Source organism: Anomalospiza imberbis, chromosome 14 (assembly GCF_031753505.1).
Source record: "Anomalospiza imberbis isolate Cuckoo-Finch-1a 21T00152 chromosome 14, ASM3175350v1, whole genome shotgun sequence".
Lineage (NCBI taxonomy): Eukaryota > Metazoa > Chordata > Aves > Passeriformes > Viduidae > Anomalospiza > Anomalospiza imberbis.
In genome coordinates, this window is record NC_089694.1 from 4,425,979 (window position 1) to 4,452,324 (window position 26,346).

Here is a 26,346-nt window from a genome sequence, read left to right on the forward strand (position 1 = left end):
AGCACAGCTCTTTAATTCACCTATTTCCCCTCAAATTCAGCTATTCCCCCTCAAATTCAGCTCTTCCCCCTCAAATTCACCTATTCCCCCTCAAATTCAGCTATTTCCTCTCAAATTCAGCTATTCCCCCTCAAATTCAGCTATTCCCCCTCAAATTCAGCTATTTCCTCTCAAATTCAGCTGTTCCCCCTCAAATTCAGCTATTTCCTCTTAAATGCACCTATTTCCCTTCGATTTCAGCTATTTCCCCTCAAATTCAGCTATTTCCCCTCAAATTCAGCTATTTCCCCTTAAATTCAACTGTTTCCCCTTAAATTCAGCTATTTCCCTTCGATTTCAGCTATTTCACCTCAAATTCAGCTATTTCCCTTTGATTTCAGCTATTTCACCTCAAATTCAGCTATTTCCCTTTGATTTCAGCTATTTAACCTCAAATTCAGCTATTTCCCTCCGATTTCAGCTATTTCTCCTCAAATTCAGCTATTTCACCTCAAATTCAGCTATTTCCCTTTGATTTCAGCTATTTCACCTCAAATTCAGCTATTTCCCCTTAAGTTCATCTATTTCCCCTCAAATTCAGCTATTTCCCCTTAAATTCAGCTTTTTCCCCTCGAATTCTCCCATTTCCAGGCTCTCTGTCCTAGTTCCCCTCTCCTGTTGGGGCTGAGCTGCTGTGCTGGTGGCTGGGTTTATTGGAGCTGGTGAGGGAACAGATCTCCCCCAGGGCTTTCACACTTGAAGAGGTTTTCTGAAGTGCAGAAAACAGGCGGCTGCTGTCAGGAACGGTAGAATTCAGGTGACAAGAGAAAAAGCCTTTTTTTTCTGAGAAATCTGAAAAAGACTCTTGTTTTTCCTAGTGCAAAGAAGATACAATGAAAGAGAGAAGTTGTTGAATACTCCCTATAGTCAAAATCAGAATTTTGGCAACTGAGATTTGCCTCCAGAAAGATATTTCCTCTTTTGAATGTCGTAAACCCAAAATGCAGAAGTAGCTAACACACATTCACCAATGACCCTTCCTGCCCTGAGCCTGTGTCACAATTCCAGCCAACACCTCTGCCTGTTTTGTGCATTCTGGTTTGAAGTTCCATTTTAAAATAATTGAGAAAATACTGTATATCCACCTGACAATATAAGATCTGAGCTTTTTACATATCCAAAGAATTGGAATGAAAAAAATCTTCAGCTGTGGCTTCAGGTGTTCTCATACCTTACTGCAGGTAAGCAATAACATCACAGGGAGGATTCTATGCTAATAAAACAACCTGGGAGAATTTTAGCTACTAAGATAAAATGGACCAAATTATTGTAGCCAACATTAAGATAAAAAATAATTAATATAATGGGGAAAAATATCCAAGTGCTAATCAGTTTTTGGTAAACACCAGCACCCAAAGATCAAAAGCCCAGCACAAAATACCTACAGTATATGAGGAGTATATTTCTTGTGTGGAAACCCTCCCCCAGCATTTTTTCTTACAGGTAGAGCTATAATGAAATTGTTTTGCTGTAATGTGACATACAGAGATAGAAATAATGTATGCACATTGAAATTTAATAGGCACAGGATGTAATTTTAGCTAAACAGTTTATATTGCATACGTAATGACTTTAACTTACCTTAAAAACAGATTTCTTTCTAATTATAATAATTTTTCTTCATGTTGTCACTCGTGTGAGTAGTCAGTGTAATATATATAAATATATATACATATGTATAAATATACAAACACATAGGTGCATACACAGCTTTTCCTGTAGGTGATACTTTGAGACTGTTACAATTTTCACTGAATATAAAAGAGAAATAAAAGGGCAGAGCAGGAGATCTGACTGAGGAGGTGAAAGGAAACAACACTGACTGAAATTCAAGTAGCTTACATGGAAAATGCCACATTCAAGGCATTTAAAACACCACAACCTAAATATTGAGCTGCAGTCCCATTTCTACATTTCATGCAAAAACTTTAGGACTGCTCTAAATGAATGGGAATTTAAAAGCTCCATCTCCAGGGACTTCTTCCCCAGTTCAGCCACTCTAGGATCAGCCATAAATTGATTTATTGTGGGTGTGCAGCACCTCAGCAGCTCCGTGGGGATGCTCTGCTCCCCTCCCTGGTCCCTTGCAGGCTGCTCCTGGTCCCCAGGGCCTGGAGGTGCCACAGCCACCCCTGTCCCACCTGGGGCTCAATCACAGCTCTGAGAGCACTTGGGAGAAATCCCCAGAGGAGCTCTGGGGTCTGGGATTCTCCCCTGGGAAAGCTCGCAGTGCCAGATGGGATCCTGCAGCTCCCTGCTGTGTCAGGGCTCTGCTGCTCCAGCTTTGCCATGAGAATCAGAGTTTTGGGATAGCATGGAGCCAGTCAGCTCCTGATAACGCCAGGCAAACACAGCCTGTTTGATTATAAAGGCAAAAGTCACAAGTAATCACACACTCTGATTTTAGCATAAATACTTCTGACACATACATAGAATGAAAACTGTCAAAACATCTTTTCCTTTTAAATTTCCTTTCTGGAGGGGTGTTTTTAAAGGTTAAGAGCCTTTGAAACAGTGGAAACTTAATTCTGAAAAACTTGGCTCTGTAAGCCCTTCTTTGATTTAACTAAAATGTTGTGGTGATGTTATACACCTTCAAACTGAAGGTATTGAAAGAATTAAGTCCAAGTAGGTGAGGCAGTGCATTCCCACCAGGTGTGTCTGGTTTTCCTCTTGAAAAAGGATTTACAGGCTGGTCATCCTTTGTCTGAATAACAATTTGAAAAAGGCTAAATAAATTTTTCACTAGGGACCCTGTGAACTAGTGCACAAGTTCAGGTCTAGAGACTGGAACCCTAAACTTAACATTTCCTGAATGGTTGTTGGTTGTTATTATTATTATTATTCCTGATGCAAGTTATGGCACCACTTGATATAAAGTTAAAATAAATCAAAGAAACTATAAGTTTTGTTAAGGAGACTGTGTTAGATGTAGTTCACACAGTTTATACACTGACATATTCAATCATTTATGTATTTTATATGTATATATAAAATCCTAGGCTGTTGTTTTGAAAACTGTAAATGTATTAGGAAAATAATTTCCATTCATGGCTGGGGAATGCAGATCCAGTAAAATATGGCCCAAATTTGGTTCAGCTTTTTCTTTAAAAGCTTTTCTCCTTCTAAATCAGTAAATTAGCATAATAACATACCATAAATATATCATAAACCAAACCCTTCTGCCTCTCTTTAACAACATTTGCCCATCATTCCAGTTAAACTGCAGTATCATAGCACAGTTTATGTGCACAGAACGTGACATTTCATCAAAATAAAAGTATGGAGTTCATTAATAACTATGCTAATACTATGCAAATATGCAACATCATAATACAAATTAGAGTCTATTATTTGAAACACCTCGATGCTTTTTTATGTGCAGCTTTCCTCCCCCTTGTTCCCCCTTCCATTATAATTATCCCACCTTGCTGGAGCAAATTGTGTCACAATTCTTTGTCTCCTGAGTCTATAATTTGGAACGTGTCACGGAGCTTCTGAGCACTCCATACACCTTCCTATTACCTTGTAAATAGATAAATTAAGTAGATCTAAAAATAACATTAAATATTTTAACCTATTTTAGAAATTAAGATCTGCATTATATTTTTTGTCTTCAGAAGAAGCTTTAGCATTTGCCTTGCAATTGATATATCTCTTTATCTATATATATATAGGTATAGAGATATATCAATATATGGAGATGTCATCTATAGATATATAGGTATTGATATATATTATATATAGATACATCATCAAGCATAATTAAGGGGCCCTGGAAAGTTTTTTATTTTTAACAAAAGTGATTTTTATTTCAGATAAGACTTAGAACTTGATATTCTTTCCTTAAAAATTGGACTCAAAAAGATTGTAAGGCCAGCCATTGAAACAGGTATTTTTCTGAATAAGGTTTTGAAATAAATTGTTAGCTTTATGTTTAAGACTTCAGAGTCAGATGATTGGGCTCCTGGTGAGAGCAAAGCAGCAGATGAGGTCAGAGATGGAGAGGCAGATTTACTGTTCAAGGATCTCAGGTTATGTAAGGCTTGCCCCACTCTAGGCCAGCCTAAAGCTGCACAGTGCACCAGTTCCTGCCCTGGACTGATTAAGATGAGCAGGAATTAACAGGGGCCCTGATCTCCTGCCTAAACATTTTATAAGGAGCTTTTACCTGGCAGCTCTTCCAGAGATCTCTGAGCAAACTGCACAAAGCCTCCTTGGTCTGCTTAATCCTAATGAAGCACTGTGATCTCAACTGTGGAACAAACAAATGCTCCCCTAATTGGGTGAGCTTGAATAAACTGGAACAACTGCCTGCTTTGGGTGGGGAGGGCTGCACAGGGGTCTATGGGGACAGAGAGAGAGAGAGGAGCCGAGTGCCTAAACCACAACGATGTGTGAGGAAAGCAAACTCCTTACACACAGAACAGACTTCCAAAGTGTCCCACAGAATCAAACCACTCTAATCCACTGCGCAGCCTGGCAGAGATATTTGTGTGATGGGTGTGCATATTCTGAAAATGCATTTTAAAGTTCTCTCTCACTGTCCCACATGAGATCCAGCGCATCGTGACACATCACCAACGTCATTTTTGGATAAGGTCTGTAAAAATGTGGGATCTGCTCTTCAGTTCTTCCGACTCCTGACTGCCATAATGGTATGAAGTATAAAGAAAGTGCATTTATTTTTAAAGTTCATGTCACTCTGAGTCTCCTGACCATGCTCAAGGAATGCCTTAATTACATTTTTTCCCATATATATTTTGGCTGTTTTCCTTTTTTCCCTCCCCACTGAACAAATTTTAATTAACGTCTGAAACCTCCTTATATTATTCATAGTTTTAGATGACTCATTCAGCAAGTCCCTTAATTTCATTCTGTTTGTAAATAACCTAAACATCAACCCAGCTATTTGGCTGTTTAATGTCCATTCTCACCAAAGCTTTAAGAAAGGAAAATTTTAAGAGAAGAGAGGTCATATCTCATTTCAGTTGTAAAGTATAATAAATAATTATTTACATATCTGAATCACCAACTGTTATTTCTGCAGAGGTGATGAACCATCAGATTCAAAAACAGGAGAATTGACCCAAACCTGTCATTTAATTTCTCTGGGAGAAGGCTTTTCCTGCTTTTCCTGTACACCTCAGCAGCATGCCTTTGAGCTGCTCCTGACTGCTCTCCCACTCTGCTTCTAATTCACATTTTCTGCTCAGCTCTGACTTCACCAGGAGTTTAGATCTAAAATCCCTGGAAGCAAATCTCCATTTAAAAAAAATATGCTTTGTTTCTGAACACATTTAATGCTTTCTCATACTTTTCTTTGAGCAAAACCTTAACATCCCAGCAGCACAAAATAACAAAACCTTCTCATGACCAGAACAACCTTCTCAGAAGGCTGCTGAGAACCTTCCCAGAACCCTGCTGACAAAGTGGTGGGTGCATTGCAGCATCCACTCAGCCTTTGGCCTGTGCCAAGCTGACATCTGGGCACATTTAACATCTCCAATGGCAACTCCCAGGAAAACACCAGTGGGGAAATAAAGCTGTGGCAGCATTTCCTTTCTGATGGGCACAAAAGGGAGGCCCAGGAGGATGGAGGAGGTTTGGGTGTTTTGTGGCTTCTTTCCACATCCCAAGGATTTTTGTTCCCAATATTTTATTTCAGTGTTAAGGATGGACTGATCTGCATATGGCTTCCATTACAAAACATATGCCAGCCAGACAGCCAGGGTGGCATGACCTTTTCCATATGTGTAGGAAAACAAGCTCTGAGCAACCTGCTGACTGGGGAGACTGTGATAAACAAACAAGAGCAAAGGATGGCAGGAGAGATTTCCTCCAAAACCGTACTGGACCGTGATCTGCTAACTTTTAACCACGACTGGCAATTCCTGCCTGCATGAGTCATTAGCAACCTGCTGCTGTTGCTCTCTGGCATGCACTGGGCTACTGTTGATATGTTCTGTCTCAGAAATACCTAAATCATTCCCAAATTCTTCTCTGCATTCCCAGTTACCAATCCAGGGAACTCCACTGGCAAGGATAAAGCATCTCAAGTGTTTGCTGTACAGTTCAGTGCTCTTTATTCACCATTCTCTGCAATATCTAAGGGAGCTGTACATGTGTAATGCACTGTTTAATAACCACAAGCCTTTATTATTCATCACTAACATCTTGTGATCAATTAAACTTTGCTGTTTATTTCACAACAGCTTTGTGTAAGAACCAACCACCCAATCCTACAAAGCCTCATGTTTTTTAAATATCTCTTAAAACGAATTATAAGGCAGAAATGTAACATTAAAGAGAAAAGGAGATTCAGTACATAACACAAAATTAGAATTTAAATCAATGGTGAATTATAAAAAGTTCAGGGGATAAATTATAATCTGGTCTTGGAAATCTAACATCAACACTGACCATTTCACTTGGGTCAGACATTTAACTTAGATCCCTGCAGAAGTGGTAGATCCACATAAAAAACCACACCAATTCTGGAGAATTGTTCCACATATTCATAACCATTCAGAGCAGCATACAGAAATTAAATTAGTAACAAGGTTTGTTTGAATGGGCATTAATGAGAGTATGAAAAAAGTTCATTTCTCTATTTGGATTGTGAATTTGCTGAAGGCTGCTCAAGCAACTCAGTCAACAAAAGTGACATGAATATGCATGTGCATGCTCAGATATTTGCATGCAGATGAATTTATCCCTGACAATAACTGATCACAGATAATTACTCAGGAATTCAGGCAGCTCATAGACACTGATAATGTAGCACAGTGGCATGAAAAATATCTTACCAGGAATTTATGAAAGAAAGCGCTCCTTGCAAATTAGAAAAGCAATTGTTTGGTTGGGAAAAATGACCTTTTTTTGAACTTTCACTGAGCTACTCCCTGTATTTCCTTGGCACAGAGATTCTCCATGGTGTATTGCTTGCTACCATCCATTGCATGGGACAGATTTCCAATCAGATTAATTGGAAAAGGGAAAAAGGGAACTGTTGCTTTCTGCAAGGGAAAGAAACTTTTGCAAATGAAAAACACAATTAATAAAGGCAACATAGTCCTTTCCAGTGGAAAGAAAGAGAAAGTCTTAGGGAAAAAATTAAAAGCTAATTTTAAGTGTTCATAATGTTGTTTACACCTAAATATCTGAAATACCATTTAAGAAATTGTGCAATTATTTTTCATTAAAAGACTAAGAATTACCAGTGTATTTCATGTAGATGGTTAGAAAGAATGATTTCTTTGATGGTTAAGACTTTCAGCACCTGAAGGAACGAAGGAAATATTTGTATATCACAGAGTTCTCGGGTTATCTTAAAGAAATTTAAATTCTGTTAGTGTAATAATAATTTTTCCATTTAAAGGGGAGAAGCTTATCTCTCCCTGCACTAGTGTGTATTATTCTTCCTTTTTGTTCTAAAAATAGACTCCTCTATCCTCTATAATCTAATATTCCCCTCCTATTTAACATAATTACCTAGGACTGCATCAATACTCCATTAGCTGGATGCAGTCAATGGGCTGTCCCTCCCTGCCTGGAGCATTCCAAGGATTCAGGCACAGCTCTTCATGCATGCTGCTTTAGCATCCTCTGGAAGGAGTAACAAACATTTTGGGGAGCAGCGGTGACGCCTCAGGTTTTAGCTTTTCTATATTTCACATTCTATGCTGCTTTAGTGTGTAGTTCTGAGCTTCATATTGGGGGATGGTGAGCTCTCCTCACAGAGCAGGGAGACAAAAAATTCCTTCTCCAGCTGGGGACCAAGGACAAATGATCCAAATCTCAGGCCCAAGAGCACAAACAACGTGGGCTGGAGAGAGGAAAACAAGCAGGATGGGACTGCATGGGCTGGAGCTGGAATGGGACAGTGAAATCCAATGTGCAAATGGAGCAGAGCTGATCCCAGTGAGAGCCCCCGGGAGCGCTCGTGCATTTTGGGACCATTTGGGTTCATCTTGGGTGCAGCCCTGGCTGGGCTCTGGTGCTGCACGAGGTGGATCCATGGAGGAGATCCTTTTGATAAATCCCTGCTTTATTCTGGAACTCCATCTAGCCCCTGTTCTAGGTCAGCCTTCACAAGGCAGCAGTTCCACTGAAAAGGGTTCATTTTCCATGGTCTGCATCCTCTTCCTTCCCACATCCCTTTCTCCATGTGGCTCCCAAGACACCTGCCCAGCTCTGGGGCCAGGGACAGCTCCTCTGACTGTCCCTGGCCCAGGAATGGTGCCTCTCCCCAAGGATGAGGAGAATTTTCTCCCAGAATGTCACTCTGGGATCTTCTCAGCACTGGCAGGAATCCTCGTGGACTCACAGTTCCATTGAGTTGGGCTGGGATTAGACAAAACTCTCCAAACTTAGAGGTGCTGTGGGGATGGACTGGGCAGCACAGCCACAGGAAACCTCATCTGCCTTGAGAATTACTCCCATTGGGGTGGTTCTCCCACCCAAATAAATATGGGAATTCACACAGCTTTGGTAAAGACCTTTCATAAAGCAGCTAAATCAAGATTATCAACCTCAGCTGGCTAATGGGTTTAAATTATATATTCAAATGTTTAATGCAGGAGTGTACAATTAAGTGTTGTTATGATGCAATAGACCCAAACCATTTGCTTGTTTCTGACAGAAAGCACAAAGTCCTCGGTGCTCCAAGCCATGATTTTAGAAAATCTATATTTTCCTTTCATATGCCCCACTTGAAGTCTTATTTCTGTGTTTGCAATAAACAGAGTGAAAGAGTTACCACTGAGCACCCTGGAATTTAGAATTTAAAATTACTCAGCTCACCTCCTTCACAAAAGATTGGTGTTTTAGAGGTATTTTTAAGAAACCAAAGCAAACTTTGCAACATCTGTATTGTTATGCTTTACTTGGAAATTTTTTTGTCAGATTTGCATGTATTTGATTAAAAGAAATGTAGAAATCCAGCAACACATTTTATCATGAGTAAGAGATGACACAGGATGAAAATATTACAGGCATCCTTCTTTCTAATTCCTTTAGTGTAGAAAGAAAGTGATGGAAAAGAAAATGTGAATGGTCTGCTGCACAATTTGTTCATGTGTCACTGCAAGGCTGTTCCATACACTTCACATTCAGATTCTAGAAAAGCAATAATTCATATAAATTAATTGGATATGTCAACTCTAATTGTTCCACAAAGGTTGGGTGAGCCTCCTTAGGAGACCACAGGGGATCCCCACATTGCTTCAGACAAATCAAGTATCCAAATCTTAGCTAGTCTGAGGCTGGGGACACAGGAGAGCTTACACAGAGCAATTTAGGTTAAAATTAAGGTTAAAACATTAAAGTTGGCATTCCTGCTTTCTGCTCTCCACAGGTATTGGCAGACTGGATTATTGTGCAGGAAAGCTCACCTGTGAAACCCAGAGAAATCAAAGCAAAAGAAGCAATAAACAGTCCCTTAACACTGCACCATGCCATGCTGGGCAGCTGGTGTCAACAGAAACACCATAAACTGGAACAGGGTGCTGCTATAAAGGTTTTTCTTTTATCCCCATGCAGAGAAAATGTTCATTTCTTTATCCCCGGCAGTGACTGGGATCACTACCATCAGCCTTGGAGAAACCTGATACCCAAAAGGGCTGAAATTACAAACACAATCCCTGACTTCCAGCTCCAAACCTTAAGAGGAATTCAAATTATGTCAGAAATGAGTGTTCCATTAATGTGCCCTAAACCAGGGATAGGAAAACATACAGAAATTATAATATAATGCTATTATATTATCCCAGCACTAGTTGTGAATTTCAGCCCTAATGCCTGACCCTACAGTGTTGCACACACATGGTTTTTAACACCAGCTCATTACCTAACTACTCATTTGCATAAATTTCTGCTTCTGCATTGGCCTAATAAGTAGCAATACAATTTAATTGCAATTATTTTGGGGGGCTGTTCTCTGCCAGTGAGTGGCAGGAACTCACAGTATGAAAAGGAATGAAAGGTTCAGGATCAGAATACCACTGAGCTTACCAGACACAGAACCAACGTGAAATACAGTAATGGATTATTATAAATGGATTCTTTTATACACTTCTAAATGGAAATAAGTACATTTATTTCTCAGAAGCATGCAGGAGCTCCTGTAGGAGCCCATTCACCAGCCAAGCCTGCCATGGATTAGGATCCTCATTCTCACTGCTACTTAGACAGATGAATTTTCAGAGGAAAATGACAAGCTTTGGAACAGGTTTAACACTTTCAATAGAATATGTTTCTCCCTATTTTGTGGAAAAGAATTATTGTGTGACAAGAGGAAACCTCTCAACTATGTCAAAAGACAGGAAAAACAGAAATTTCTTTCCTCTCATTTGCCTGTTAACACTATCTTGCTCCAGAGGCAAATGATATGCATCAATTCAAGGAGTTAGCAGCAGTCAACACAGCAAAATTGTATTTTTTTTTAACATAAACAAAACCATAAGTAGGAAGAATACAGAAATAGCCTGAAGTAATTTATCTGAAGCTTGATAACCCAATATCATTGTTTGTGGGCAGGAATTAAATGTGGTCTCCTGGATTCCATCTGCCCTGCATTCCCCTTTGGACTGTGTGCAGGAGCTGAAACTTGAATAAAATGCAGCCAACTTCCTTTGTTATATTTCCACTTTATGTACCTCATATTATGGCAAGGGATGAAATTCTCCCTGGAACACCTGAATAGGACCATTTCCAATCTGTGTCTGGCTACAGGATAAACACACATCCCATAACCAGAGGGATCTGGCCCTTCATCAGAGGTTGTGTGGCCATGGCTGCTCTGCAGGAATGATGAAGTCACACAGGATAAAGTTCTCTAGAGAGTCCAAGCCTAAGTTTCTAATGTATATTAGAACACAAAAACACAAATCCAAAAGTCAGTTTTGTCCTAAATTCCTTTTGTAACAACCCTGTGCATGGGTACCTCTGAGAATTTTGCTTGCTGCACTTTTATACCAGCACTGCTGATGCTGCTGCAGCACCCAAATTATTCCTGCTGTGTGGTACTGTGGAACAACTGGTGTGGAATCAGTGGTCCTTGAAGAGAACACTGAGAAGACATCAAGAAAATTTCCCCTCTATTTTGTTCTTTGCTTAGGTCAACTCCCAGAGCTGCCTTTAGCGTGGTGATTTTAGAAAGGATTTCATTTTGGTGGCTACTCGACACAAATAATGTGTAATTACATCCAGACTTCTCCAGCACACCTTAGCAAAACCATGACATTTTTACCTCTCCCCAGTAAGACAGAAGAGTCAAGCACACCCCTGTAAAATCCCAAGACTTTAGGCTACTCTGAATTGTGCATATAAACTTAATTATCATCCTTCAAAGTCCTCATCCTAAGAGAAATCTGAAAACGCCAAAATTGTCAACAGACTTTTAAAAGAAAGAAATAAAAAACAAACCCAGACAATGCTTAAAATCACTTATTTGTCCAAGTTTCATGATTTGAAAGGCTAAGAAAGAATGAAGCTGCTAATTAGACTAATCAAAAGATGATACACATGTTCTAATATGTGCAATAATTAACCCACTCAATTCAATAGTATTAATTCAATGTTTTGGCACAGCATAATAAATAGCACTGGACTGCCAAAAGCTGAACTTCTTTTCCAGTTGAAATTAATAAAACTCTCTGGATGCATACATGTTTGTGGAGACAAAAATATTGTACATGCCAGGTTCCTAATTCCACTGAGGAGATGGAATCTCTTCATCTCCCACAAGGAGGGATGGCATTCCAGTCCAAAGAAATGAGATTTATTTCCACCTAACTCAAGCATCAATATATATATAAAATGAAGATTTTAGTCTAGAACAATAACCTTTGAATAACCCCTGAAAAATGGGTGGAAAAGAAATATTTGATGTACTTGCAAAATTGACAAATCAAAAAGTGTGTTAGCAGAATGAAAAATTAAAAGGATCTCCAGAGAGTTCACAGTAGGTGTGGCCATTAAAATGGTATTAATTTAGGAAAAACTTGAATCATTTTAATTCAGAAGAACAATGTTATCAATAGATACAGAGGCAGCCATGAAAGTCTTCACCATGGTGTGCTCCAAAATAAATCACTGCAAACTGCTTCCCACCTGACCAACAGATTCCTACTGCTGTTGTAATTTTCTTAGGGAGATGCCTAATAAAGAAATATGTTAGAAAAGTGATGGGGAAAAAAATTGTTTGGTAGCTGTGTCCCATAAATTATTAAAAAAAAAAAAAACCCAACTAAATAAAAAAATAAATTAATTTCCTGCAGTTGTTGAAAACATGTTGATCATGGTGACTTTATTGTGCCTTCTGGTAGAAAACCCACCCTGCCTGGATTGTGGCTTTGCAGAACTGCAGGCAAAGTTTCTAATCTTTATTCCTCCTTGAAATTTCTCCCCAGCACAAGGCCTTATTTCACAAGTTGAATGCCCATGAATTAACAGTACTTTTAATTACTTGAGATAAAATCTCTATCAGAGCATTCTTTTCATTTCCCATTCGTTTTTCATCCTTTCATTATCAGTCTTTCTTCCCTGTTTATATTTTAATTCGTGCAGGCTTTAACAATATACTGACTCCAATACTGTCTTAATGAAATTAAATTTACTTGCAGATTTGAACAGCAATCCATGTTGACCTCCAAAATATTCCTTTTTCTTGCTTTGGGTATACTTTACTCTCTACCAAAAAGTTCTTTTCCCCAGACCCTGCTACTTCTGCAGATTCAGCCTCTCTGCAACAAGTCCTCCAATAGATATCCCAATTAATATTTCAACTTCAATAAAGTTACAGTCCAAATCCAAGTGGCCCACAATTTTTAGTCCCTAAATGTTATTTAGGCCACTTCAAATAAATAATTGCAGAGCAATTTCTGACCACCCTAGCAAGAAAGGACTTTGATGTTCCAGATTGGATTTTTTCCCCCCACAGCCATCATTCCCAATTTTCTTCATAATTAAAGCACAATTCAAAAATGTATTTCCAGAATGGTCAAAGAACTGAAGCTGAAAGTAAAGCTCACCTGTGACTTTGCATTTCATAGCACATGAATTCACCCCTCAGCAAGCCCCAGATTGTGCCTAGACTTTCTTTCCTACAGAGAAAGTTCCTTTCACCTTTTGCACTCTGATTTTACCCTTTCATAAAGGAGATTTTTTTAACATTTGAAATTATTTAAGTTTCAGGTAAAATACATACACTTATATATCACCATATTGCATGGGAGTATTGAATACTTTTATTATTCCCTTTTCACATTTCTTACATTTTTTCTATCTCACTGCAAGTCATCTTCCAGTGTTGAATCTTTTCTAACCAGGATCCTCATATGAATTTCCTACCTGAATTCAGCTTGCTTTCAAAAGAAAAGTGGATATAAAAATCATGTCAAGGGCTGATGCACAACGTAACAAACCCTCCCTGCCTTTAATAATTTGCATTTGGAATCTGGCTAATAGGTGGTTTGGGAATGGGAATAAAAAACAGGAGTGTCCTCCTTTAGTTTTAGTTTCTTCTTGAATTAGAGCCTTCTTTACAGGTCACCATTTGGTCCTGGGGGGGTTCTCCAGTTGTTGCATCCCTGGAACAGCAGTCAAGGCACCATTCTTGGTGTAACCCCACCAAAACCCCAGTGCCCATCCCACAAAAGCAGTGACCCATTCCAGTGTGTCCCAAGGGCTGCAGCTCAGGCAGTGACATTTCCCCAGGTTTCCTGGAGCAGCAGAGCTGTTCTGCAGCTAAATCCCTGCCCAGTGGGAATTCCTGACCACCCCTGAGCTTTCCTGGGAGGCTTCTCCAGGAAAGATTTCTCCTGCTCCCAGCCGTGCACAGCCCACCCTGCAGGGGTGGACTGCAGCTCCTGCTGAGGCTGCCTGGGAGAAATGGGTCATGAACTTGGGCACTGTGCACTGCCAACCAGAAATCGATCCAGAAATCCATGCACGGAAAAAAACCAATGTTCACTGACTGGGAACACACCAGGACGAACAGAGGGAGGGACAGAGCAAAGTGCTGATGGTGCCTCCCCTCCATAGGTGGCATTTTAAGACCAGATTGTTGGAATTGGTGCTTCCCTGCTCTTTATTTTTTTAATTAAAATGGTTGAAAATAAAATTCAAGCATTTATATTTATGAATGTACAAACAGAGCTTGTGCTCTGCACCCTGTCCATATTTCCAGCACACACAGAGGGCATTAAAGTTCTGATTCCTGACTGCCTGGGGCTCTGCTCTACCTGCCCATAAACTGTATTAAATTTGCTTGTAATGCAATTCAGGGAATCAGGGGCAAGATTATGTGTTCCTTAAGACATTCTGATTTCAGTAATTTCCTATATGTTAACTCCTGTTAAGTGGCATAAACAAAATGGAGATACTCAACAGTCCCTTTAAAAACTACATTTGAAATAAGACATTTCCTCAGGTTTTTGGACTAGCTGTTCTAAAAATCTATATCAGTGAGCAATTCCAAGTCACAATTTTTTCTGGTCACTTGGCAGCAGTCAGACATTAGTGCAACAATCTATTAATTTTTCAAGAGTTAGCACAGAATAAGAATACAATAGTGATATTTTAGAAATGTATTTCAGCTCATAAAGGCAGCATCAGCTCTCCTCTCATTCAATTATTGCCATTATTTAAAATAATTAAAACGAGATTCTTAATAATGCTTTTTGATTACATGGATCCAAATACTAATAAATGAGTACAGATTTAAAATAGATTTTATACTGAGTCTGGTAAAATTTTTCTGTGATCCTGCAAGAATTGAAGAGAATGATGTCCAGAGAGCCAAGGAGAAATGTCAGAGGCAGGAGAACACCCCCAGGAGCAGAGCTGCAGGCAGCAGAAAAGCACACGGAACAGGCAGGGAAAGAAACATTTAGAAGCAGGAAAAAAAAAAAAGAAAAAGGCATTTTAGAGCCAGAGTGAGAAAGGAAGAGAAAGGGCAGAAAGGCAGGAGGCAAAATAAATGATACCAGGAGCTGGAAAATCCCCATCCTGCCTCAAAAGGAAAAGTAAGGTCATGAGACAGCACAGCGAGAGCTGCACCATTGACCAGCAGCCAGAGGTACATTTTCTGTGCTTAAAAAAGGAAAAAAAGCCACAATAAAAGAGTCAGCAGGGTCCTCCTCGGGGACACACTTGACTGAAGGAGATGTTTTCCCAGAAGGGGCCGCGGTGTCTGAGGAGTGTCCGGGCACAGCGGGCTCTGCTCGGTGACACGGTGGGGTGACATGGTGGGGTGACAAAGTGGGGTGACACAGTGGGGTGACACAGTGGGGTGACACAGTGGGGTGGCACAATGGGGTGACACGGTGGGGTGACACGGTGGGGTGACACGGTGGGGTGACACGGTGGGGTGGCACAATGGGGTGACACAGTGGGGTGACACAGTGGGGTGACACGGGGGCTGTGCTGGCTCCTGGGCTGTGGGACACCAGGGCTCCAGGGAAGAACTCCGAGGTTGGGCTCAGCTGCTCCCAAAAGGCCCGGGCTGTTGGGTTCTGCACCTGCCCCTAAAGCAGCATCTCCCTGCCCTGACAAAGCTGCTTCTTTGGAGGGGCAGGTCTCAAGGCACACCGAGGGTATTTTGTCATTCGAGGTACAGGAAAGAGGATGAATAATAAGAGATACTTTAAAATGGGGGCTTTTTTTCCCCAGACCCAGTGCATTTTACCTCACTTTTTTCTATCCTACTTCTAAGTGCCAGTTTCCCTCTTGGAAACAATTTCTCTTTATTGAATTCTCACAAGATAACCCAGTTATTCAAAAGCAGAACTCCTGATAAAGAAGCAAAATACTATGATTGTCACATGTAATTTACCTATGCAATTTTACTGTTTTGTGTTTTAGTATTTTCAATATTCTTTCACCTGTCCACCTACATGAACAGAAGTTATTTTGTCTTTAGAGTTAAGTTAATACATCACATTTTATTAGCTGGTAGAAATAAAATAGCAGAAGAAAAAAGAAATTTTTTTTATATCAAATACTTTGTTAAGAGTTTAACCAAATTAGTGACCTTGTAATTAATAATATGAACAAATAATGTCCTTCCAAATGCTTGCAGCTTGCTGAAAAACCCAAACCCAACTTTTAGTCAACACACATGTCTGCAGTTTAGATAAAGTCAATTTTACCACTCCAGTCTCATCTTAAAGCTCATTTTAAACAATCTTCCAGTCTAATTAGCATTACCTCCTGGCTGTGTAGTACCATCCCTCTGAACGCTGGCATGGTTAAACCACTCAGGTCTACTTGGTTCAGTGCAGTGTGGCAAATGTCAGTGAAATACGAGGGCATATGGCACATAATTACAGGACCATATGGATGCCAGGAGTGATAGTCAGCAGCATTTGAATGCAGGACCAAGAAAGTCAGAGGAAAAGCAATCAAAGACCATCAGACATAATCATTAAATGGATAAACATAGTTTCTGTGCAGCTGAGAGAAGCCAGGACATGTCTGTCCTTTACTGAAGCAAAGGCTGTTTGAGTGTGTGGCCATAGAGGAATCTCTACATTATTTTTAGTTTGGTTTGTAAATTTGCAAACGCAGCTCATCAAGGTGAGTGAGGCAAGGAATCACTTACCAATGCACAGAGCAGATCAACTGCTTCCAGGATCAGCTCCTGGTGGCCAATGCGAGTCACCCCCAGCTCCTCCAGCTCCTGGTGAGTGATGTGCAGCAGCTGCTCCCCACTGATCTTCTCTCTCTCAAAGTTTTTGATGTATTGTTGGAGGCAATCATCGAGGCCTGGTTAGAAAAGCCAACAGCACAGATTCAGAGAAAGAAGAAAAACCCAATGAAACAGTTCTGTAGCTCAGAAATACAGGAATTTCTTGGGAATGCAAGCATGCTTCCTTGTTTGGGGCTGTTATGGAAAGCGTGCAATGAAAATTATAATTTAACTTTCATAACCCAGCACACGCTGCTGAAGAGAGAGTTTTATATTACTGGTGTTATTTTCAACATTCTTAAACATTTTAATAGTAATTCTAAACCTTCATGGAGACAAGGGAAGGACAAAGCAGCACAGAGAGTGACATTATAAAAAACCTTTTTCTCATGATGTCACAAAGACCTAAATATAAGTTTATCTTATGATTAGGAACAAATTCTTCCTGTAACTCTTCCTGGACTCTTCAATGTCATAGAGTTTGGCTGTCCCTGATCAGGAAGAGTTTCTCAGGCTCAGTACCCACCCACACTAACTCTGCTACACCCACTGCCAATTCTTACCCCAGATTATCCAGATTTCTGAATTTAAACAACACAAAAATGGTTTTGTTACAACACCTCCAACTAAGAATGCAATTTTACCCCTGCACAAGGAATTGTTCCATTTCACCCTGAAACTCGATAGGGTGAGAATAATAGATTATTTTGTTTCTCAGACCAGAGAAGAAACTGATTGATGCTGAAAGATGTTTTTCTTCCTCCAAATCTGTTTCTGAACCACAGAAGCCTTGAATTTCCAGCCAGAACAATGAGTTGAACACTGGGATCTAATGCTGAAAGCTACATGAGGTCTCTCAAGGGTCCCTCAAGGACTGTCAGATTCAACAGAAACCTGATGTGCACATGATTTTCTAGAGACCTACAAAAAGCACCTTCAATAACTTCATCTACCAAGGAAAGTAAAACACTGAATCTGAGTTATTTGCCCTGCAGTGATGCAGGTAAATCCAAAATCCATAAAATTACAGAGATCCAGAAATCACAGAATTGGCCAAGTTGGGCATTTCTGACAGAGCTTTGAAATGTAATTTCTGCACACAGCCATGATCAAATAGAGTTCAAGTCTGCAGAGCATCTGAGAAAGAGTTCTGGCACCTGGTATGGGTGTGCTGGGTGTCCCCACTTTACACCCCAATTAACACAGCTCAGCTGGGACAAAAGGACTGTGATGACAATGGAATGGAACAATCCAAAGTGTTTGTCCTCACTCTGTAAATACAACATTGCAGTTTCATTTAATTAACTCTTCTTTCAACACGATCCAATTATGTGCTCTGTAAACTGAGAGTCCTAAGTTATGTTACAGATAAAGCTCATTTGCCAAGTCAAGTGCACAGCTTTATATTCACTTACAACTATGTCCCATGCAAAGCTAGTACAGTGATAAAAATGTCATATTTTATGGTGCAATTCAAAAGTATGAGGTAGTTTTGGAGATTTTTAAAGCTCAAATCAGCAGTCTGTAACTAATACCTGAACCTTTTCTCTATTCGAGAATGGTTTGCAAATAGGAAACAACTTCTCTGCATCTGTTCATTATTTTTAATGCTCTCATTAATGATTTTACATAAGTATAGTTCAATTCAGTTGGCTGAGTTGCTGCAAATTCTCCATTTATTATTTAACACTTTCAACTCCAAGCTGTTGCATATTTCTGTTCCCTCCTGCTCAAGAACAATTCTTAAAACCATTTTAGAGGAAAAATTCCAAACCCCACACCTCCCAGATTTGCTTTTAGTGGACATTGGCCCAAAACTCAGAAAAAAGTCACAAAACTGCTACTAGATATTAAATTATTTTCAACAAAAACAAATTAATTAAAACATTTAGCATCAGTGGCCCCAACAAGCATTTGCAGCATTAAGAGAGATTTAGGAAAACCCAAGTGAATGTGCCATGCTGTGAGAAGTGTGCAGTCAGATGTATTAAACCTGCCTTTGTGCCAGGGAGAATGTATGACAGCAGAGCAAAATATCAAATTTGTATTATTTGTGCTGCTCTGTAATAGCTCCCCAGGGCACCTTTACAAGGCATTTACTTACTGGTGCAAACAGTGTGGCAGTTGACAAGAGAATATAGAAATATATCATTAAAGGGCCAGGCTGTCTCACAGAATGACAGCACTTAATAAATGCACACCCCAAAAGAGAGATTTGCCCTTTGCTCTCTGCTTTTCTGTCTCTCTGGGAGCCAGGTACTGAAATGTGAAACATTCCAAAGCAGGAATTCAGCATCAGGAAAATCTTTATTGTCAGGGCTCCAGTTGTTTTTACATGAAAATATCCCAGATGAAATTAGAAAGGGTACAGAACGAGCTCATGTTGACTCACCCAAACTAGATGAAATATTTATTTCCTCAAGCCTCTCAGGTCTCATTAGTGCTCTTTATGCATGTTCCCCCAACACCATTTCTGTTTACAGATAAGTATTAAAGCAGTTCAGATTCATAACTGAAGAAAGAGGAGGTTTTAGCTCTGCTTAGATGTAGGTAAATAAAATTAACCCATTGGTCCCAAGATACACAACATCAGTGTCAGGCAAGAAACACAGAAATTTGCAGCTCTCTTGCTGCACATTCTTATTTTGTGTTCATTTTGTAACTAACCAACATCTCCTTCAGAGTGCAATGAAATGATTGAAGAAAAATTGTTTAAACATGAGTGTTTTACCTTAAAACCAAGGCTTAATGCCCATGATGAGAAAACTAGGGCTGGGAGTTGGAGAATTTTTATTTCTCCAACCCAGATGGGCTCAAGGAGTTAACTCACTTCAACAGAAAATCAATGGAGGTTGAAGACATTCACTAATCTCTCAGTGTTATTTGAGAGGACAAGAAAAAAGAAGTTATCCATCAGCCCAAGTGCTGACTGAGTCAGCTGGGAAGCAGCTCTGGCTGAACGTTGCATTAAAAGCTGCATAAACCCTGGTGCTCAGAAAATGGCCTTGTAGAGGGAAACCAGGCAAAACATCCCATAAACCACATCCGCCTGAAAACTCTGTCATTTTCCTGCTGTATGGTTGGATGCCATGATCTCAAAGGTCTTTCCCAACCTAAAAAATTCTATGATTCCATAGTGCCTCTTTCCATTTTTAAGTTAAAAAAAATCATATTGAATCCATATGGACTAGGAAAATTTTATCTCCATATTCAAAGAGCAGGGGAAAAGGAAGCAACCCTGATATGTTGACTGCAAACTGTTATTTTGCAAATAGAGCATCTAAAGCCAAAATCGAGGAAACATGAATAAAAAGGAGGCAGAAAATAGAAAATTGTTAAGGAGAAAGGGCAGGAAAAGAAGAGCCAGTCAGCTTGAAAATGTTTATTTTTAGAAATGCATAATTAAGAAAAAAGGAATAATTGAAACAGAAAACAAAGCAAAGCCTTAAAAATATCTCTAAATCTGATTTAAGTAGTAACTCAGAGCAAACATTACAGAAGAGATGCCACATGTTGTGAGCAATAAGGTTCACTGAGATTAAATAAATCTTCCCATCCGTGTCAACAAATGGCAGGTTTGGTTTCCATTAAAAGCACAAACATTGTTGCCATGTTATGTAAACATCTGTCCCTTCCCCTCTGTTGGACAGAAATATTGAAAATATTACCATTATTGAAAAAAATGACTCTAAAATGAATGAAGGGAAAGCCCAAGTTGTTGCTTTATATGCAGGAATGGTGCAGCCAGGACAGCTCTCACAGGAGAACTGCAGGAGCAATAACTCTGCCAGGTGTGATCCATCCCAGAAGGAATTCCTACGTTTAAAATCTGAAATTTCCAATTGTCCATAGATCTCTCCATCACTTACTCGCTTCGCCTTTTTCCTATATTTCATCAGATTTTTGCAACTCACTGAAAACTACGCTGGTTTTTTTAACCGCTCCTAAAAAATTCCTGCCCAAACGATGAGTTTGTTGCTGCTCCACGAGAATTCCCAGGGGAAAATGCAGCAGCTGGCTGGAGCAGCAAAGCCTGGCTGTGAAAGGAAGGGGCAGGGCAGGTCCTGCCAGCTCTGCCTGGCACAGACACAGCAGCTCCCACAGGGGCACTCCCCAGCACACGAGGGGATGCAAAGCCAGCCCCTCTGGTAGGAAAATGCAGCGCTGCTTTTAGGTTTTAGGGTGGAAAAGAAGGAGATCAGCTCGGTGGGAATGCATTGACCACTCCTGGCTTCAGCACTGCGGCAAGAGGGGTGAGATCCTCTCTCTGAGGGTCTGACAAAGTATTCAGTGGTTCTCCTGATTAAAACCATGTCTAGAAATTAAAAGCGCACAGCATAACACTGAACTCCCATTTGTACAAAGGCCTATAAGTACATATAGTATATAATCTGAATATAATATAGAATCAATATCATAAAGAATCTGAGGGAGAAGTGTCTGTGGGACCTGGATCCCAAGGATAAAAGCTAAAAGTCGATGGGATGATCTGTTTGCTCAGAAGAATTACACTTTGGCCTGCCAAGGCGAATTAATAACCTATTAATGTGCCTCATTTGACTATTAAAAGCCAGAAAAAACACTATCACGGCTCTTGCAGAATGGTGACTTGTGAAAAATCAACAGATCAAAGTGAAACAGGGACACATACCAATTTTCTAATGCTGTGCTGTTGTTTCTGGTCTTGCAAGTCTAAGAAAATCAGCTCTTCACTCATCGGAAATGTAAAATCTCTCACTACTGTGCTGGAAATTCTCTGATTAACTGGGGAAGGCAGCATGAACTTCTGCTCCTGTCACAACCTTCAGTTTATATATGCAGATCTGCTTAAATACATCCAGCATTTAACAGCATCCACTGGCTCAGTCCAAGTGTAATTTTTACAGAAAGCAAAGAAAAAGTTGTTTGTTTGGGTTTTTTTTAAGAATAAGAGATTTTTTTTTTCCCATATAAAGCAATATTTAGCAGCTAGCTCGAAAGATCTGGAAGGAATTGACTGGCTGGCTGACTGAGAGAGTGGAGAGAATTCATGCCTTTTCCTAAATGCAATTTTATTGAATACACACATCAGTTCAGCCGTGTTCTTGATCAAACCCCTTTGATTTATCACCCTGGGCTCAGGCACAGTGGAGCCTTTCCAATTCTTACGTAACTTGTAACAAGGAAAATCATCAGGTGGGCGGTTTTGCCAGTGACGTTCAAAAGCTTTTTAAGAATTATTCAGTCCAAATAAAGAAAAGGCATAATCTTCAGGGCCACGTTCACACTAAGCTGACTCTCAAATACCAGATATTTGTTCTTAAGCTCTTCGGGAGGAAAAATCAAAACTATTTTGAGTGTCAAGAGAAAAAGATCTTCATACTACCACAATTCAGGAAAAGACAGATGGAACGTGTTTGAAAACACTGTAAAACACCAAGCTTAGAATATTTCAGGCCTCAACTTTCCTAAACTTCAGAGTATATTTGAAATCTAAGGATTGCAGTGTTTTGCATCTTTAGGCCTACACGTCACAAACCTGACCTAGAGAAATGTATTCGCTAGATTACAGGATTTCACCCAAAAAAGTACATTTAAAATCGCAAAATAAAGCAGAAATTCACCAACACAGAAAAGGAAAAAAATAATTCCAATTCTTCTGAAAAAATGAATGCCTCAATCCTGGCTTTATCTGACCTTTGAATGCTTGACTGTGCACGTAGAATGTGTTTAAATGCTGCTTCCCGGCTGAGTTTCCTCTGCGTCACTCCGATATTCACAGGGATACAGATGGATGTTTTAGATGCAAATACAGGCAGACTTGTGCTGCTTGAATTTACAGATCCTCATCTGCATGAACAGGAACTGGGGCGGGATGAGCACTCTGAATTAATGCTTCTCAGGCACCAACTGACACCAAAAATGTTGGCTTCCATTCCAGGCTGCAGCATGGGTGGAACGGCACTGGGTATAAACTCTTCCACTGGTGTCAGGTCACTGCTCCAGGCTGGGCAGTCCATGAGGTCCTTCCCTTGCTCCATTCTTGTCTCCTGAGAGTGCCGGGATCCACAGGAGCGCCGGGCTCTGCCCTGTCCAAGCCCTCTGCAGACACTCTCAGCTCCAGGATCCAGCTGGGCTCTCCACAGCTGGAGCAGTTCTGCATTTCTGGCCCTCCATTTCTGATCCTCATCCTCCCCATCCTCATCCTGCAGCTGTCCCTGGCTCAACTGTGCCAGCCACAAGAACTCTCTCCCCCTCTTAGCACAAAATTCTGGGGATTCTTCCCCTAAAAAAACCTGTATATCTTTAGTTCCTTCATTCAGCTCCCATTTCCCCGTATCCCATTTTTTCTCCTTCCACGCTGCCTCTCTTCTTTTATTTTCCATGTGTGAAAAATAAGAGCTTCTCAGCTCTGCCTACTCTGTAACGAGCAGGGAAGCATATTTGGGAGAGCATGACCTGGAAACTTCCAACCTTGCTCCTCTTCTCTCCCCAGACCAGGTCAGAGCTTCACTCACAGATCCCACTCACAAAGGGACAAACTCCTCAGGGAACAGAAAAATCCACAGCAAGCTCCTAAGTGCCCTCGTTATTCCCCTCCAAAGTGTCCTCCTCCAAATCAGAACAAACATCACTGTCCCCTCACCACACTGCATGTCTGAGACACAGACCAGCATCCCAAATTCTACCCCGTAAGTAAAACCAGTGGGCATACTACTTCACCCCTGTAACTTCAGTATTTTATTTTTAGTACCGCTAAAGCAAGGGACTTTCCCATAATCTCAGTGCCTATTAGTCCCAGATCTTTCCAGCAGCAATTTTCCAAGACAACTGTGTTATTAAGACAAAAGCTGGGCTCAAATTATCAATATTTTAAGAGTTCACAGCAGCTGAGAAGGTTCTGTAAGGGGATATGACAAGCAATATTAATAGCAAACGAACAAACTGCTGAACTAATAAAATTTGATTTAATGCCATGCCATCACCCTTAAATTGACATTCATATATATGAAGTAAATGACTTTATATAGCTCTGCCTTCATTACCTATGAATGAATAATAGGAAGTGAAGCCATTCTAACTTTGTCCTCAACATTTGACAGGTGTCATGGAGCTGTGGGATTACCACGGAAGTAATAAACAGAATTTTCAGGAAGCCTGCTGGAACTAGACCTGACCACAAAGAGGTTTTTGGAAGAGAAGTGTCATGCAGAGAGAATGGATCACATTTTCAGGCCCAAGTGTGTGCTCCTGGCTGCCACATTTCCCAGCAATTTAACCTCGAGATATGTCACTGATGCTGTTACTGACCAACTTCCCATAAAAGTGACAAAACCCAGAAGCATCTTAATTAGCTCTGTGTGCTAATGAAAATCTACGTCTTTCCTTAGCCTCATTAATTTTCTCCTTGATGAAGATATAACCACAGCCCCCAGTCATTCCTGAAGCAGCATGGCTGAGGGATGACCTGGAAGTGTTCACGAGCCTCCAAAGCCTCCAGGTTCAGACCTCCTGTGTAAATAAGGGAATTATTCCACATTTCAGAGTGACTGTGCTGAGGACTTGGGACCCTGAACTTGTTACATTTATTTTAAAAGAGAAATGCTTTGGCCCAGTGCAAGGCAAGGGCTTCTATTTCCTGCCCTGGACTATGTAAGCATTGCTTTGTTTTTTTAAGGCAGTGTTTGATGGGAGCCTGTCCTGACAGAAGTGCTGGTTCCAGCACAGACATCCTGGAATACATGTCAAAATTTAACAAAACTTTTAGAACCAACTAAAAAGACAATACAACATATTTTTGGTCTTGAGAATCTATCTAGAAGAACCTTCATGATTTATTCTCAAACCAAAATGCAGAATTAGCACAATTAAATTCTTAAATCTTTTTGTGCAGTCACAAAAGGTCTCTGTGTTGGAATAATTCAGGTGATAACAAACATCTCTGGGATCAGTAAGAACCCTGAGGAAAAAACCAAGAAAATAACATCCACCCTTTGTACAGGAAGGATTGCATTGCCTAGAAGTGGAGAATTGATGTGCTCAGGGTTCACATTCCTCCTTGCTGCAGCCAGTGCCAAAGGTCGTGTTCTCCTCTGCCCAGGTTGGAGGGCAGGGACAGGGGAGACTTTTCCAGTTCTCTGCTTCCCAAAGAGTGTTTTTGCAGTAACCCTTAACTTGCTGCCAAAGATGGCAGAGGGGAAAAACCTCTCACAGTAACAAAACCAAATAAAAACCGCAAAACCACCGGGAAAAAGGAAAAATTCTTAGGCAGAGAGTAAAACGTTAGGGAATCAGTATTTCCTTCACTAGAGCCTGAGCACGTTGAGGTGAGTTTATTTCAGACAGTTTCCACTTTAGAAAGGTTAACAACTCTAATAAGGAAGGAGCAGCATTAACCATGTCTCATCTACAAGCACTGATCTTAAAAGCAAAAGTACAAGAACAAATAAATATAACTGAAAGCTCCTTCCTCCACACTTCTGAGGATGTATCCATCTTGTACTGTGCACAGGAAAGTTCTTAATCACAGATTGACCTTCAAAAAAAGACTTTGGTATCACACAAAATCAAACAAAACCCTCACGCCAAGGAAGTTCTTGAACAAGCACTACAGGGATATGCCCCATTTGTCCCTGTCTTAAATGTGAAGAAAAAAATTGCTGAAGAGTGAGATAACGAGCCTGTCTGAGCTAATCAATAGAGAGGAGGTAAGCTGTCAGACAAAATTCATGTAATAACAAGACAGACATTTAAAGTTCTGTGAAACGAGTCCTGCCCTAAAAGTATCTCTGATCACTTTGCAACAGGGCTGCACATTAAATTCAGTTCATCATCATATCAAACCCCATCCAGGCACAGTGTCACTGGGGCCTCAGAACAATGACTTCCCAGCCAGAATATGTCTAAGAAACTGAAATTTTCTGAGCCACATCTACAGCTGCCGGATGTTCTCAATCAACCAAACTCATGTGGGACAGGCAGAATCCCCGAGTCACATCCTCCCCCCACAAGTGTGAGGCTTGCAAAGCTGAGGGGGATAAAGAGCTGACAAAGGAGAATCAAACAAAAAGTGCTACAGATGTTTCAGTGCCAAAATACATTAATTCTTGCTTCAACTTCACTGACACATTTTACTAAAAATCCCAGATATCAAAAGAACAGCCAAATCCAGCGTAGGCGTTTGGAGTGAAAAGCCCAAACAAATCAGATTTCTGCTCAACCCAATTTCTTCAGCAGCCACGAGTCCATGACCTAATTCATGAGTCAGAGTTTAGACACCTGCAAGATGCAAATTCCCAAAGCAGAAGGTGGCCTTGGCAATTCCTCACACAGTTCTTCATAGACAAGACAAAAATCAGATTGCTGCAAGAAGTAAAGACAAGGGGGAGCATTTGATCTTTTCTCAGGGATGTTCAGAAGCTTTGGTGATGGCTTCTGCTGGCAACTACTCAGCAAAGGCTGTGGATCAGTTGATCTGAGGTTTCACCCACATGTCTCCTGTTCCTTTTTTCCCAAGGATGCCACACACAGCACTGCAGCTCAGTTTATGTCATCCTGTTGGCTCTGGAAATCTGAATGATCTTAAATGAGGCTCTTTCCTTCAGCACTTTGGAGGCATTAGCTCTAGCAATCAG

General features: G+C 40.4%; 1 protein-coding gene across 1 annotated transcript in view; it reads right to left on the bottom strand.

The window, feature by feature from the left end:
• The window catches only part of LOC137482323 (connector enhancer of kinase suppressor of ras 2-like), a 170,855-nt gene that overhangs the window by 88,957 nt on the left and 55,552 nt on the right, over positions 1–26,346 (bottom strand). Inside the window, exon 3 of the mRNA XM_068204569.1 lies at positions 16,646–16,809. Coding sequence (XP_068060670.1) covers positions 16,646–16,809 — 164 coding nt within the window. The remainder of the gene's footprint in view (positions 1–16,645; positions 16,810–26,346) is intronic.